General features: G+C 39.8%; 2 protein-coding genes across 2 annotated transcripts in view; one reads left to right on the forward strand and one right to left on the reverse strand.

Annotated features, from left to right (window-relative positions):
• LOC139761712 (protein SPT2 homolog) overlaps positions 1 to 3,544 on the reverse strand; it is a 30,958-nt gene extending 27,414 nt beyond the window's left edge. The window contains exon 1 of the mRNA XM_071686088.1: positions 3,366 to 3,544. Within this exon, the coding sequence (XP_071542189.1) occupies positions 3,366 to 3,425 (60 nt within the window). The 5' untranslated portion in view covers positions 3,426 to 3,544. The remainder of the gene's footprint in view (positions 1 to 3,365) is intronic.
• Positions 3,545 to 3,736: 192 nt separating this feature from the next.
• Positions 3,737 to 17,250, forward strand: part of cbc (crowded by cid) — a 33,158-nt gene continuing 19,644 nt past the window's right edge. The window contains exons 1-4 of the mRNA XM_071686091.1: positions 3,737 to 3,932; positions 7,076 to 7,188; positions 10,637 to 10,798; positions 10,941 to 11,175. Coding sequence (XP_071542192.1) covers positions 7,105 to 7,188; positions 10,637 to 10,798; positions 10,941 to 11,175 — 481 coding nt within the window. The 5' untranslated portion in view covers positions 3,737 to 3,932; positions 7,076 to 7,104. The remainder of the gene's footprint in view (positions 3,933 to 7,075; positions 7,189 to 10,636; positions 10,799 to 10,940; positions 11,176 to 17,250) is intronic.

Genomic DNA, 17,250 nt, shown 5'->3' on the forward strand with positions numbered 1-17,250 from the left:
CATTAAATAACCTTACCAACCAGTCAACAATACAGTCACCCCCTTTTTTAATAAATTCCACTGCAATACCATCCAAAAAATAATAAATAATATATATATTTATATATATATATATATTATTTTATTTATTTATTTTATTATACTTTGTCGCTGTCTTCCGCGTTTGCGAGGTAGCGCAAGGAAACAGACGAAAGAAATGGCCCAACCCCCCCCCCATACACATGTATATACATACGTCCACACACGCAAATATACACACATACACAGCTTTCCATGGTTTACCCCAGACGCTTCACATGCCTTGATTCAATCCACTGACAGCACGTCAACCCCGGTATACCACATCGCTCCAATTCACTCTATTCCTTGCCCTCCTTTCACCCTCCTGCATGTTCAGGCCCCGATCACACAAAATCTTTTTCACTCCATCTTTCCACCTCCAATTTGGTCTCCCTCTTCTCCTCGTTCCCTCCACCTCCGACACATATATCCTCTTGGTCAATCTTTCCTCACTCATTCTCTCCATGTGCCCAAACCACTTCAAAACACCCTCTTCTGCTCTCTCAACCACGCTCTTTTTATTTCCACACATCTCTCTTACCCTTACGTTACTCACTCGATCAAACCACCTCACACCACACATTGTCCTCAAACATCTCATTTCCAGCACATCCATCCTCCTGCGCACTACTCTATCCATAGCCCACGCCTCGCAACCATACAACATTGTTGGAACCACTATTCCTTCAAACATACCCATTTTTGCTTTCCGAGATAATGTTCTCGACTTCCACACATTCTTCAAGGCCCCCAGAATTTTCGCCCCCTCCCCCACCCTATGATCCACTTCCGCTTCCATGGTTCCATCTGCTGCCAGATCCACTCCCAGATATCTAAAACACTTCACTTCCTCCAGTTTTTCTCCATTCAAACTCACCTCCCAATTGACTTGACCCTCAACCCTACTGTACCTAATAACCTTGCTCTTATTCACATTTACTCTTAACTTTTTTCTTCCACACACTTTACCAAACTCAGTCACCAGCTTCTGCAGTTTCTCACATGAATCAGCCACCAGCGCTGTATCATCAGCGAACAACAACTGACTCACTTCCCAAGCTCTCTCATCCCCAACTGACTTCATACTTGCCCCTCTTTCCAAAACTCTTGCATTTACCTCCCTAACAACCCCATCCATAAACAAATTAAACAACCATGGAGACATCACACACCCCTGCCGCAAACCTACATTCACTGAGAACCAATCACTTTCCTCTCTTCCTACACGTACACATGCCTTACATCCTCGATAAAAACTTTTCACTGCTTCTAACAACTTTCCTCCCACACCATATATTCTTAATACCTTCCACAGAGCATCTCTATCAACTCTATCATATGCCTTCTCCAGATCCATAAATGCTACATACAAATCCATATATATATATATATATATATATATATATATATATATATATATACTACCAGATTATGCTGATATAAAGTTGCACTAAAAGTTAAAAGTCACCTTTGGAGATGCTGGATCACATAGAGCAAAGTCATGTCAAAAAACCTCACTCCAAAAGAGGTCATCATTTCCCTGCTAATACTGGGTACAGATAAAATCAATTTTCAAATCACCATCTATAAATTCTGCTATAATCTTATAAGCTCTTACAAACAAAGAAATGAATACAGATTTCTAAAATGAAGAAGAAGAGAATCCAACACCAGTTTACCATCAAGAAATCTGCAATTACTTCTTCATTTCTAGGAGCCTGTATGACTGCAGACTGAATTTTCAGACACTGAAATTCAAATCTCTTAAGCCAGCACCAAAAAGAGATTTTACAATGACATACACACAAAATATATGATTTTTTATAAATTTGAATCTTTATTCACCATGGCAGTTTTATCTGCTAATGGTCTTACTTGTTCTTAGTTATTTTTATCTTGTATATTTTTAGTCAATGTTAATTCTACTTAACCACTTATTTGTCAAGTTTGCCCAAGGACCACAGTGGAAAGAAGTGTTATAAGTTGTATATATCATCCTCAGTGATAGTTTCATTTTTTTTTTTTTCATACGATTCGCCATTTCCCGCATTTGCGAGGTAGCGTTAAGAACAGAGGACTGGGCCTTAGAGGGAAAATCCTCACCTGGCCCCCTTCTTTGTTCCTTCTTTTGGAAAATTAAAAAAAAAAACGAGAGGGGAGGATTTCCAGCCACCCGCTCCCTCCCCTTTTAGTCGCCTTTTACGACACGCAGGGAATACGTGGGAAGTATTCTTTCTCCCCTATCCCCAGGGATATATATATATATATATATATATATATATATATATATATATATATATATATATATATATATATTTAGACTTTCATGGCAAAATAAACCAAATCAAATGAAAGATATCTACATTCTCCCTTACCCTCAAGGACCTACCCACTTAGATTTGTCTACTATTATGAGGCAAAATGAGTACCAGTAAAATCTATTTCATAGTCTTACCATCATGAACTGAATGAAAACCAATGATTGATATGATCAATAACTTAACAGCAAGGATGGCTGAAACTGCTTTTACATGAAAATGTTCACTTGACCTCCCATGGAAATATCTAAGTTACTCAGAATTCAATCTTTGGACTCCAAAGTGGATAAGTACATCATAGAATACAAACAAAAAATCATAAAAAATTACCCTTAATTGGAATAATCCAAACAGAGGACTGTAAAACAGCATCAATCAGGGGTAAGGACACACTAGAAGTACAGGAAAACAGGATTAACCTCCAGAGATCTCTGCCTATTCATGTTCTCAACAGTAAACAAAGTATCATGGATAAACCTTTGGAAAAATTAAAAGAAAAAAACTCCTGAGACAAACGTCAAAGAGGGAAACATTATTCAGTCTGTACATAGGGGTTATATAACTGGATCTGCTGGCCCATTCCCTGGAGGCGTGTAGCTCTGAAGCCGACGTTGGGTGGATATGAGGTATACAGTGAAACTAAATAATAGAAATGATCAAATAATTTATCAGTTGTTATCACATCTTGATAAGTTTTACAATAACACACGAAATAACTGCAGAGCATACACAATGAGACATAAATGGCACACGATGTCTATACGTTGAGTAATTTATGAGAACGAAAAGTTCAACAGAAATATGTCTACGTATATTGTTAGATTAAATGTCAATCTACTGCCAAGTCATTATATCATAAACTGTTAAATATAAGTTTAACACATAAAGTCACAAGATATACATTGTTTTTTATGATTTCCTGAAATAGGTTATTAGAGCCATGCCTTAACAGCTGAAACTGACATTTACTACCCTCACGAAACTCACCTCCTTTTTATTTGATTTATCGTTACTTTTTGCTAATTCTAACAAGTAGCTGAAATCCATGGTTGTGGCTCCTCGTGTGAATTTAATTACAGCAATAAAAACCAATCTAATATTTTTCTGTGACAAAATGTTTTCTGTTGCTGCTGAACTCTCTTGCCGTCGACGGAGCTGACGAATAACTGAGTACATGAAACATTTTTGCAATTCTTTACCTTCTCTATTATCTATGATAAAAAAAATCAAAAATAATTTACTACAATGCTATTGATTCATAAAAATGTATCATATAAATTCAAGTACTTATACTTTGAAAATATTCAATAAATGGAAAAATAATGAATATAATCAAAGGTGTACTGCTTGCGTTTTGTGTAGTAAACAATAACTCGACAGAGGAATGAGAGCATCTCAAGTCTGGAAACTGAAAGCACATGTATGAAAGAAGGACTTATTAATGAAGGCAGTAACGAATGAATTACATAATTGAAGGGAAAAGTGAGAAGTAAAGTGTTTATGAAGACGAGAAGTGTTGTCGTTAGTCATCTAACCGTGCTTACAAAGGAATAGGTGCAGTATTCTTTGCTAATGTAGTTGTTTTGCCGATATATATATATATATATATATATATATATATATATATATATATATATATATATATATATATATATATATTATTTATATATATACACACGAATATAGTGCTCCCGCCTCCCACGCAGGGGTCCCGGATTCGATCGTGGCTGTTTGAGGTTTGTATGATATATATATATATATATATATATATATATATATATATATATATATATATATATATATATATGTATGTATGTGTGTGTATTATACTTTGTCGCTGTCTCCCGCGTTAGCGAGGTAGCGCAAGGAAACAGACGAAAGAATGGCCCAACCCACCCACATACACATGTATATACATACGCGTCTACACACGCACATACATACATGTACACCTCAACGTATACCTATATATACACGCACAGACATATACATATATACACATGTACGTAATCATACTGTTTGCCCTTATTCATTCCCGTCGCCACCTCGCCACACGTGAAATGAACAACCCCCTTCCCCCGCATGTGTGCGTGGTAGCGCTAGGAAAAGACAACAAAGGCCACATTCGTTCACACGCAGTCTCTAGCTGTCATGTATAATGCACCGAAACCACAGCTCCCTTTCCACATCCAGGCCCCACAAAACTTTCCATGGTCGTCATTTACTAAAATATTGGTAATTAGTTTATTGCACTAAAATGTTACCAGATTTATCTACTGTTAATGATAATTTAGGAGTACATAAATGCGATTTTCGTCAGGTTGGGCAAAGGTCGGGGAAAAACCCTGCGTTGGGGGTTAGGCACAATTGATGTCATTTTGATAATTTTAGTTTTTGCCTCAGAGACTTTCTGGTGAATTATTTTTCATTGCAATATTTCAATAGCTTAAATGTTACCCTTAATCATTCAATGGAAAGATTCTACAAATCTAGCGTGAAATCCTTAGATTAAATGCAGATGTGAAAAACTCTCAAAGAAAGGATTCTTTGCACTTAGAGCAAAGATTAGGCAGAAATTAAAGTATACGTTAGGAATGAGATGAGCCCAGCCTACAAAATAGATGAATGCACACTACAAGACTTAATCAAATGAAACATTACTTGCTGCAATAGAGATCATTTAATCATCTGTTATAAGAATCCTAGAGTCTGTAACCTAATCACGAAAGACAACATAACTTAGGACAATAACCCTCTTAAAAAAACCAGTTAGTTTAACAATTTAGATGTTCAAATGAAAGTTGTAAACTTCAGAAAAACGTGAATTATATTAGCAGGACATGTTTGTCACTCAACAGACACATAATTGCCCACTTTCAAGAAGGGGACTCAAGAACCACATGAAGGAGCAGCATAACTTCTATAACCAGACAAATCATGGTCAAATACACAAGGATATAAAACAAGTAAAGACATACAAAAACTACAAGAACTCAAAACTGTTTGCATTAGGGAGAACAACCCAGTCATCAACAGTCAGAAAAATTGGAGAGCTTTAAGCTTATATTTTCAACAAATGTACATTCCTAATGCCATGAGAACCCCCAAAACATAAAGGTGAGACAACATCCACATACCTCACCTGCTCTGATTCTCGCACTGCAACCAATGACTTTACCGTGTTCCTCTAAGCTGGTCTAACCGTAGCACCCTCTATGCGACTTTGTAAAGTTCACACTATCACCTCGTCAGTCATTTTGTTTCAATGTTTCAGTATGGAGCTTCTTGACCGTTGATATTACGTGCTATGTTTCAAGTTTATTTTAGCTCATCTGATGAGGCCCATGTTTGGATGAAATGGTGTGTTATTGAAAATGATTCTCCAGTAAAAGTCAAGAATGAGAATTGGAAGTATAACTCTCCCTTGCCAAGATTACTTTCTTTTCTTTCTGCCTCACCAAACACATGGGTTGCTGGCATTCAGTCCACAAAAATACAATCTCACACATAATTCTTTACAACATGTAACACACCTGCTCAATCTTCATAACTAGATTTTTTGCAGTAAGGAGCACGTAGTAACCATGCCTTTTGGCTAAAGCTCATTTGTTGAGTGCTATGATTCTGAAAACTTTTACTACAAGCGATAAAAATCTTGATGAAAATGTTCATTGTATATTAAGAAGCAGAATTGGATTCCGTTGTGTTGTATGATTACCACTGAAACAAGTGGAAATAAAGAACCAAAGAAATTCAGAAACACTTTATGAGCAAAATCAAAGGGATGGAATGTATGAACTACCATGAAATGCTGAAAGAATTGTGGAGGAGAAGGGTAGATGATAATTGAAGCACCACTAGATGCATGAGCATTAGCTTGCCTACCCTTTTAGCACAATCTTGCAGCTTCATCCTTGTTAAAATTGCCTCCTTTTCTTTTTGCTTTTTCCTTATCGCTACAGCCCTTGACTTTACCTTTTGACCATTCCAAAACCATTATACTTCACTCACTTCAGCTTACTTTCACTCAAAAGCCAAACATCTACAGCTGAACACGTACACATTCCAGCTTGAGCCTTGCAGGATAAATCCTTACCTGGCTGTTTTTTGTTTCTGTTTTTGGAAGGAGGGTTTCTGTCCCACATCCTTCCCAGTTCTACCTCTTTTTGCCACCTGCATGCTATGACTTTTCAGGAGATACATGGGTAGAGTTCTTACACCCCAAACCCATATGTGTGAAAAAAATTCATGATTTAAATCATTGATTTTTTTTTTATTTAGATGAATTCGGATCACATGATTTAAATTGTGACAAAAGTATTGCAACCTAGGGATTAACCCACGTGTTGTTATTGGGATGTTACTTGTTTTCCCCAAAGAGGAAAGGATTTTTTTTCTTTTTCTTTGGTAACTGGAAGAGTTCTACTAAGAAGAAATGGATTTAAGCTGCATGGCTGTTGTATAGTATTTTTTTTTTTCATCAAGAATGTGCTTTACTGTTGATTTTTTCTGGTAATTATCTGCTTATTATGTAAGTGAAAACCAGGGGATAGGCATGAGGAGGCATTGTTGATGTAAAAATTATGTACGTTTTGCTTTTTATGACATATGTAAAGAAGATGCAATGATTGTTTATCAAAACTCATATATTGTACAAAATTCCACTTTGTAAGTGTAAGGATTTTTTGTTTCCTCAGTAATCCAGAGTGCAAAGTCCCATAGCAAAATGACTGAAAAAGAATTTAAGTTAGAACCAGATAGTGAACTTCGCTTTGAAGTTGAAGGCAAGAAGGAGACAGTTGATCTCAAGGTATGTATGTTAAGGATATTCTTATGGTATATTCATGTACTTCTGTATAAACTATACATATTACTGAGTTGAAGTATGAATCACTCAGAATCATATAGCAGACAGACCTTTGATAGATTTACAGTATGTGTTTGAAACCCTTCAGAGTTAGGTCACCTAATACTTTTTTGATTGTCAGTTGACTAGGATTTTTAGTGTATGTATGGCTCAAGATTAGTTCCTCAAGGATTGGTGGAATACCTATATAATGCCATTGTATAAAGGCAACAGAAACAAAAGTTTTTTTTTTTTTTTTTGCTTTGTTGCTGTCTCCCGCGTTTGCGAGGTAGCGCAAGGAAACAGACGAAAGAAATGGCCCAACCCACCCCCATACACATGTATATACATACGTCCACACACACACAAATATACATACCTACACAGCTTTCCATGGTTTACCCCAGACGCTTCACATGCCCTGATTCAATCCACTGACAGCACGTCAACCCCGGTATACCACATCGCTCCAATTCACTCTATTCCTTGCCCTCCTTTCACCCTCCTGCATGTTCAGGCCCCGATCACACAAAATCTTTTTCACTCCATCTTTCCACCTCCAATTTGGTCTCCCACTTCTCCTCGTTCCCTCCACCTCCGACACATATATCCTCTTGGTCAATCTTTCCTCACTCATTCTCTCCATGTGCCCAAACCATTTCAAAACACCCTCTTCTGCTGTCTCAATCATGCTCTTTTTATTTCCACACATCTCTCTTACCCTTACGTTACTTACTCGATCAAACCACCTCACACCACACATTGTCCTCTAACATCTCATTTCCAGCACATCCATCCTCCTGCGCACAACTCTATCCATAGCCCACGCCTCGCAACCATACAACATTGTTGGAACCACTATTCCTTCAAACATACCCATTTTTGCTTTCCGAGATAATGTTCTCGACTTCCACACATTCTTCAAGGCTCCCAGAATTTTCGCCCCCTCCCCCACCCTATGATCCACTTCCGCTTCCATGGTTCCATCCGCTGCCAGATCCACTCCCAGATATCTAAAACACTTTACTTCCTCCAGTTTTTCTCCATTCAAACTTACCTCCCAATTGACTTGACCCTCAACCCTACTGTACCAAATAACCTTGCTCTTATTCACATTTACTCTTAACTTTCTTTTTTCACACACTTTACCAAACTCAGTCACTAGCTTCTGCAGTTTCTCACATGAATCAGCCACCAGCGCTGTATCATCAGCAAACAACAAGTGACTCACTTCCCAATCTCTCTCATCCCCAACAGACTTCATACTTGCCCCTCTCTCCAAAACTCTTGCATTTACCTCCCTAACAACCCCATCCATAAACAAATTAAACAACCATGGAGACATCACACACCCCTGCCGCAAACCTACATTCACTGAGAACCAATCACTTTCCTCTCTTCCTACACGTACACATGCCTTACATCCTCGATAAAAACTTTTCACTGCTTCTAACAACTTGCCTCCCACACCATATATTCTTAATACCTTCCACAGAGCATCTCTATCAACTCTTATCATATGCCTTCTCCAGATCCATAAATGCTACATACAAATCCATTTGCTTTTCTAAGTATTTCTCACATACATTCTTCAAAGCAAACACCTGATCCACACATCTTCTACCACTTCTGAAACCACACTGCTCTTCCCCAAAAGTGAATTTTCATATTAGGTATAAATTTGAGGAATATACTTGGTAAGTTGTGTGGGACATTGATAATTGTGAGGGTGGTTGCATGTAGAGAGCATTAAATTGATGAGGAACAATATGGCCTCAGGGGTGGTAGAGGATGTGTGGATTAGGAGAATGCTTTGAAAATATCTGTGAGAAATACTTACAGAAGGAGATAGATTTGTATATAGCATTTATAGGTCTGGAGAAAGCACTTGTTAATGTTGTGGAAGATTTTACAAATATGTGGTGTAGGAGGGAAGATACTTGAAGCAGTAAAGAGTTTCTGTTCAATGAATAAAGCATGTGTATGTGAGTAGGAAAAGAGGGTGAGTGGTTCCACTTGAAGATGTCTGCAGCAAGGGTGTGTAATATCACCTTGACTTTTCAATCTGTTGTGGATAGGATGGTGAAAGAGGTAAATACATGGGTCTTGAAGAGAGGTATGGGTTTGCAGTCTTTTGCTGGTGCAGAGACGTAGGAGTTGCTGTTTACTGATGAAACAGCTCTAATAGCAGACTCATGTGAGAAACTACAGAAGCTGGTTCCTGAGTTTGGGAGAGCATGAAAGGAGAAAGTTGAGAGTTCATGCAGATAAAAGCAGGGTTATGAAGTTTAGCAGGGGAAAGAGACAGGTTGGTTTCAGTGAAAGCTTGGATAGCAAGAATCATAAGGAAATGGAGAGTTTTGGTTTCCAGGAAGTGAACATGGCAGTGGTTGGAACAATGGAAACTGAAGTTAGCCATGAGGTGGGCGAAGGGGCTAAGGTCTTGTGCGTATTGAGTGTGTAGAAAAAGAGTTCACTGTTTGTGAGGGCAAAGATCGGGGTGTTTAATAGTATAATAGGTCCATTGGTGGGCCATAGATTTAGAAACATAGAAGAGGATGGATGCATCAGAAATGAAGTGTTTGAGGACAATCTGTAGTATGAGAAAGGTTAATCAAATAAGAAAGGATAAAAGAGAGGTCTAGTAGTAAGAAAAGTAAGGTTGATAGAGCTGTAGAGGTGTGATGGAATGGTTTGGACAGCATGAGTGAGGAGAGGTTGACTAAGAGGGTATATATTGTGTATGTGTCAGAAATGAACAAGACAGGGAGAACTGGGAAACCAAATTGGAGATGAAAGGATGGCATGAAAGATGTTTGGAGGAGCCAGAGCATGGACATGCAGGATGGTGTGGGGCAGGCATGGAATAGAGCAAATTGGAGTGATGTGTTATACAGGGTGAGCTTTGGGCAGTCAAGGAGCAAGTTTTTAGTGTCTTAAGTGTGAAAGTTACATCTTAGATATGAAGTGTCCTGCGGTATGTTTAGTCTGTGTTTGTAGTGTTGTTTAAATGGGTGGATAGGGGCCTTTGGTTGTAGTGTGTTATACAGAACAACAAGAGAGTGAATGCGAATATAAGAGGTCATTCTTCATCTGTTCCTGGCACTGCCTTCCTGTTGTAGGAGCTAGCATACAAAGTAGAAAAAATGGTGGGGAAAGAACAGACCTTTTCAACAATATTTTCAGACACCAGCAAGTGCATGATAAGACACTCATGATACAGGTTGATGGTAGTTTTGATTGTGCCGTCTTATAAATTTGGGAGTTTTTGGTGTTAAGAAGCATAGGTTTTTGGATCTCAACCTGTAGACAAAAATAATAGATATATTTTCATGCAGAAGATAGGATTGCTGACTCAATTTCCCTAGCTCCGTATTTTTTATGTTAATTTAGAATATTTGAATATCAACAGCTTCTCAGTGGCAAAGCAGAGGTGTTTGGTACTGAACTGGCACCAGAAAAGCCATACACTTTCTTCTCAGGGGCTAAGGTTGCTGTGTACACTTGGCATGGATGCACACTTAAACTCACGGGAAACACAGAAGGTACCTACATCGCCAAAGAAACTCCAATGGTAAGTAAAACTCATATGATACCATACAGTAGTTGATTTTTAATGTCTTTAACATCAAGAGCAGAAATAAGGGATTAGATTTTAAAACTTTTTTTTTGTTTACATTTCTTAGATGTGTATAAGACATGCTTATGACCGGCAGGTTATGTATCTGAACACACATGCATGTTTAGAGAGGCTACGACGACATGCTGATGAAGGATTAAGTAGAGGTGAAGACACAAGAGGGCCAGTAACAATGGTTGTAGGACCAGGAGATGTCGGCAAATCAACACTGTGTCGCATTATCTTGAATTACGCTGTACGTATGGGCCGTAGACCGATCTTTGTGGATTTAGATATTGGTCAAGGCTCTATTGCCATCCCAGGTACTATAGGTAAGGAAAATATCATATATGTATGTATATATATTTTATTTATATTTATATTCCCTGGGGATAGGGGAGAAAGAATACTTCCCACGTATTCCCTGCATGTCGTAGAAAGCGACTAAAAGGGAAGGGAGTGGGGGGCTGGAAATCCTCCCCTGTCGTTTTTTTTTTTTTTTTTTTTCCAAAAGAATGAACAGAGAAGAGGGCTAGGTGAGGATATTCCCTCAAAGGCCCAGTCCTCTGTTCTTAACGCTACCTCGCTATCGCGGGAAATGGCGAATGGTATGAAAAAAAAAAATTTATATTTATATTTATTTATTTTGCTTTGTCGCTGTCTCCCGTGTTAGCCAGGTAGCGCAAGGAAACAGATGAAAGAATGGCCCAACCTGCCCACATACACATGTATATACATACATGTCCACGCATGCACAATATACATACCTATACATCTCAATGTACACATATATATACACACACAGACATATACATATATACACATGTACATAATTCATACTGTCTGCCTTTATTTGTTCCCATCGCCACCTCGCCACACATGGAATAACAACCCCCTCCCCCCTCATGTGTGCGAGGTAGCGCTAGGAAAAACACCAAAGGCCCCATTCGTTCACACTCAGTCTTTAGCTGTCATGTAATAATGCACCGAAACCACAGCTCCCTTTCCACATCCAGGCCCCACACACTTTGCATGGTTTACCCCAGACGCTTCACATGCCCTGGTTCAATCCATTGACAGCACGTCGACCCCGGTATACCACATCGTTCCAATTCACTCTATTCCTTGCACGCCTTTCACCCTCCTGCATGTTCAGGCCCCGATCACTCAGAATCTTTTTCACTCCATCTTTTCACTTCCAATTTGGTCTCCCACTTCTCCTCGTTCCCTCCACCTCTGACACATATATCCTCTTGGTCAATCTTTCCCCACTCATTCTCTCCATGTGACCAAACCATTTCAAAACACCCTCTTCTGCTCTCTCAACCACACTCTTTTTATTTCCACACATCTCTCTCACCCTTACATTACTTACTCGATCAAACCACCTCACACCACATATTGTCCTCAAACATCTCATTTCCAGCACATCCACCCTCCTACGCACAACTCTATCCATAGCCCACGCCTCGCAACCATACAGCATTGTTGGAACCACTATTCCTTCAAACATACCCATCTTTGCTTTCCGAGATAATGTTCTCGACTTCCAAACATTCTTCAAGGCTCCCAGAATTTTCGCCCCCTCCCCCACCCTATGATTCACTTCCGCTTCCATGGTTCCATCCGCTGCCAGATCCACTCCCAGATATCCCTGGGGATAGGGGATTAAGAATACTTCCCACGCATTCCTCACGTGTCATAGAAGGCAACTAAAGGGGACGGGAGCGGGGGGCCAGAAACCCTCCCCTCCTTGTATTTTAACTTTCTAAAAGGGGAAACAGAAGATATTTTATTTATATTCATTTATTTTGCTTTGTCGCTGTCTCCCGTGTTTGCGAGGTAGCGCAAGGAAACAGACGAAAGAAATGGCCCAACCCACCCCCATACACAGTGTATACACACACACATCCACACATGCAAATATACATACCTATACATCTCAATGTACACATATATATACATACACAGACACATACATATATACCCATGCACACAATTCACACTTTCTGCCCCCATTCACTCCCATCGCCACCTCGCCACACATGGAATACCTTCTCCCTCCCCCCTCATGTGTGCGAGGTAGCACTAGGAAAAGACAACAAAGGCCCCATTCGTTCACACTCAGTCTCTAGCTGCCACGCAATAATGCCCGAAACCACAGCTCCCTTTCCACATCCAGGCCCCACACAACTTTCCATGGTTTACCCCAGACGCTTCACATGCCCTGATTCAATCCACTGACAGCACGTCAACCCCTGTATACCACATCGATCCAATTCACTCTATTCCTTGCCCTCCTTTCACCCTCCTGCATGTTCAGGCCCCGATCACACAAAATCTTTTTCACTCCATCTTTCCACCTCCAATTTGGTCTCCCACTTCTCCTCATTCCCTCCACCTCCGACACATATATCCTCTTGGTCAATCTTTCCTCACTCATTCTCTCCATAGGCCCAAACCATTTCAAAACACCCTCTTCTGCTCTCTCAACCACGCTCTTTTTATTTCCACACATCTCTCTTACCCTTACGTTACTTACTCAATCAAACCACCTCACACCACACATTGTCCTCAAACATCTCATTTCCAGCACATCCACCCTCCTGCGCACAACTCCATCCATAGCCCACGCCTCGCAACCGTACAACATTGTTGGAACCACTATTCCTTCAAACATACCCATTTTTGCTTTCGGAGATAATGTTCTCGACCTCCACACATTCTTCAAGGCTCCCAGGATTTTCGCCCCCTCCCCCACCCTATGATCCACTTCCGCTTCCATGGTTCCATCCGCTGCCAGATCCACTCCCAGATATCTAAAACACTTTACTTCCTCCAGTTTTTCTCCATTCAAACTTACCTCCCAATTGACTTGACCCTCAACCCTACTGTACCTAATAACCTTGCTCTTATTCACATTCACTCTTAACTTTCTTTTTTCACACACTTTACCAAACTCAGTCACCAGCTTCTGCAGTTTCTCACATGAATCAGCCACCAGCGCTGTATCATCAGCGAACAACAACTGACTTACTTCCCAAGCTCTCTCATCCCCAACAGACTTCACATTTGCCCCTCTTTCCAAAACTCTTGCATTTGGCTCCCTAACAACCCCATCCATAAACAAATTAAACAACCATGGAGACATCACACACCCCTGCCGCAAACTTACATTCACTGAGAACCAATCACTTTCCTCTCTTCCTACACGTACACATGCCTTACATCCTCGATAAAAACTTTTCACTGCTTCTAACAACTTGCCTCCCACACCATATATTCTTAATACCTTCCACAGAGCATCTCTATCAACTCTATCATATGCCTTCTCCAGATCCATAAATGCTACATACAAATCCATTTGCTTTTCTAAGTATTTCTCACATACATTCTTCAAAGCAAACACCTGATCCACACATCCTCTACCACTTCTGAAACCACACTGCTCTTCCCCAAAAGTGAATTTTCATATTAGGTATAAATTTGAGGAATATACTTGGTAAGTTGTGTGGGACATTGATAATTGTGAGGGTGGTTGCATGTAGAGAGCATTAAATTGATGAGGAACAATATGGCCTCAGGGGTGGTAGAGGATGTGTGGATTAGGAGAATGCTTTGAAAATATCTGTGAGAAATACTTACAGAAGGAGATAGATTTGTATATAGCATTTATAGGTCTGGAGAAAGCACTTGTTAATGTTGTGGAAGATTTTACAAATATGTGGTGTAGGAGGGAAGATACTTGAAGCAGTAAAGAGTTTCTGTTCAATGAATAAAGCATGTGTATGTGAGTAGGAAAAGAGGGTGAGTGGTTCCACTTGAAGATGTCTGCAGCAAGGGTGTGTAATATCACCTTGACTTTTCAATCTGTTGTGGATAGGATGGTGAAAGAGGTAAATACATGGGTCTTGAAGAGAGGTATGGGTTTGCAGTCTTTTGCTGGTGCAGAGACGTAGGAGTTGCTGTTTACTGATGAAACAGCTCTAATAGCAGACTCATGTGAGAAACTACAGAAGCTGGTTCCTGAGTTTGGGAGAGCATGAAAGGAGAAAGTTGAGAGTTCATGCAGATAAAAGCAGGGTTATGAAGTTTAGCAGGGGAAAGAGACAGGTTGGTTTCAGTGAAAGCTTGGATAGCAAGAATCATAAGGAAATGGAGAGTTTTGGTTTCCAGGAAGTGAACATGGCAGTGGTTGGAACAATGGAAACTGAAGTTAGCCATGAGGTGGGCGAAGGGGCTAAGGTCTTGTGCGTATTGAGTGTGTAGAAAAAGAGTTCACTGTTTGTGAGGGCAAAGATCGGGGTGTTTAATAGTATAATAGGTCCATTGGTGGGCCATAGATTTAGAAACATAGAAGAGGATGGATGCATCAGAAATGAAGTGTTTGAGGACAATCTGTAGTATGAGAAAGGTTAATCAAATAAGAAAGGATAAAAGAGAGGTCTAGTAGTAAGAAAAGTAAGGTTGATAGAGCTGTAGAGGTGTGATGGAATGGTTTGGACAGCATGAGTGAGGAGAGGTTGACTAAGAGGGTATATATTGTGTATGTGTCAGAAATGAACAAGACAGGGAGAACTGGGAAACCAAATTGGAGATGAAAGGATGGCATGAAAGATGTTTGGAGGAGCCAGAGCATGGACATGCAGGATGGTGTGGGGCAGGCATGGAATAGAGCAAATTGGAGTGATGTGTTATACAGGGTGAGCTTTGGGCAGTCAAGGAGCAAGTTTTTAGTGTCTTAAGTGTGAAAGTTACATCTTAGATATGAAGTGTCCTGCGGTATGTTTAGTCTGTGTTTGTAGTGTTGTTTAAATGGGTGGATAGGGGCCTTTGGTTGTAGTGTGTTATACAGAACAACAAGAGAGTGAATGCGAATATAAGAGGTCATTCTTCATCTGTTCCTGGCACTGCCTTCCTGTTGTAGGAGCTAGCATACAAAGTAGAAAAAATGGTGGGGAAAGAACAGACCTTTTCAACAATATTTTCAGACACCAGCAAGTGCATGATAAGACACTCATGATACAGGTTGATGGTAGTTTTGATTGTGCCGTCTTATAAATTTGGGAGTTTTTGGTGTTAAGAAGCATAGGTTTTTGGATCTCAACCTGTAGACAAAAATAATAGATATATTTTCATGCAGAAGATAGGATTGCTGACTCAATTTCCCTAGCTCCGTATTTTTTATGTTAATTTAGAATATTTGAATATCAACAGCTTCTCAGTGGCAAAGCAGAGGTGTTTGGTACTGAACTGGCACCAGAAAAGCCATACACTTTCTTCTCAGGGGCTAAGGTTGCTGTGTACACTTGGCATGGATGCACACTTAAACTCACGGGAAACACAGAAGGTACCTACATCGCCAAAGAAACTCCAATGGTAAGTAAAACTCATATGATACCATACAGTAGTTGATTTTTAATGTCTTTAACATCAAGAGCAGAAATAAGGGATTAGATTTTAAAACTTTTTTTTTGTTTACATTTCTTAGATGTGTATAAGACATGCTTATGACCGGCAGGTTATGTATCTGAACACACATGCATGTTTAGAGAGGCTACGACGACATGCTGATGAAGGATTAAGTAGAGGTGAAGACACAAGAGGGCCAGTAACAATGGTTGTAGGACCAGGAGATGTCGGCAAATCAACACTGTGTCGCATTATCTTGAATTACGCTGTACGTATGGGCCGTAGACCGATCTTTGTGGATTTAGATATTGGTCAAGGCTCTATTGCCATCCCAGGTACTATAGGTAAGGAAAATATCATATATGTATGTATATATATTTTATTTATATTTATATTCCCTGGGGATAGGGGAGAAAGAATACTTCCCACGTATTCCCTGCATGTCGTAGAAGGCGACTAAAAGGGAAGGGAGCGGGGGGCTGGAAATCCTCCCCTGTCGTTTTTTTTTTTTTTTTTTTCCAAAAGAATGAACAGAGAAGAGGGCTAGGTGAGGATATTCCCTCAAAGGCCCAGTCCTCTGTTCTTAACGCTACCTCGCTATCGCGGGAAATGGCGAATGGTATGAAAAAAAAAAAATTTATATTTATATTTATTTATTTTGCTTTGTCGCTGTCTCCCGCGTTAGCCAGGTAGCGCAAGGAAACAGATGAAAGAATGGCCCAACCTGCCCACATACACATGTATATACATACATGTCCACGCATGCACAATATACATACCTATACATCTCAATGTACACATATATATACACACACAGACATATACATATATACACATGTACATAATTCATACTGTCTGCCTTTATTTGTTCCCATCGCCACCTCGCCACACATGGAATAACAACCCCCTCCCCCCTCATGTGTGCGAGGTAGCGCTAGGAAAAACACCAAAGGCCCCATTCGTTCACACTCAGTCTTTAGCTGTCATGTAATAAT

This window comes from Panulirus ornatus, chromosome 41, assembly GCF_036320965.1.
Source record: "Panulirus ornatus isolate Po-2019 chromosome 41, ASM3632096v1, whole genome shotgun sequence".
NCBI lineage: Eukaryota > Metazoa > Arthropoda > Malacostraca > Decapoda > Palinuridae > Panulirus > Panulirus ornatus.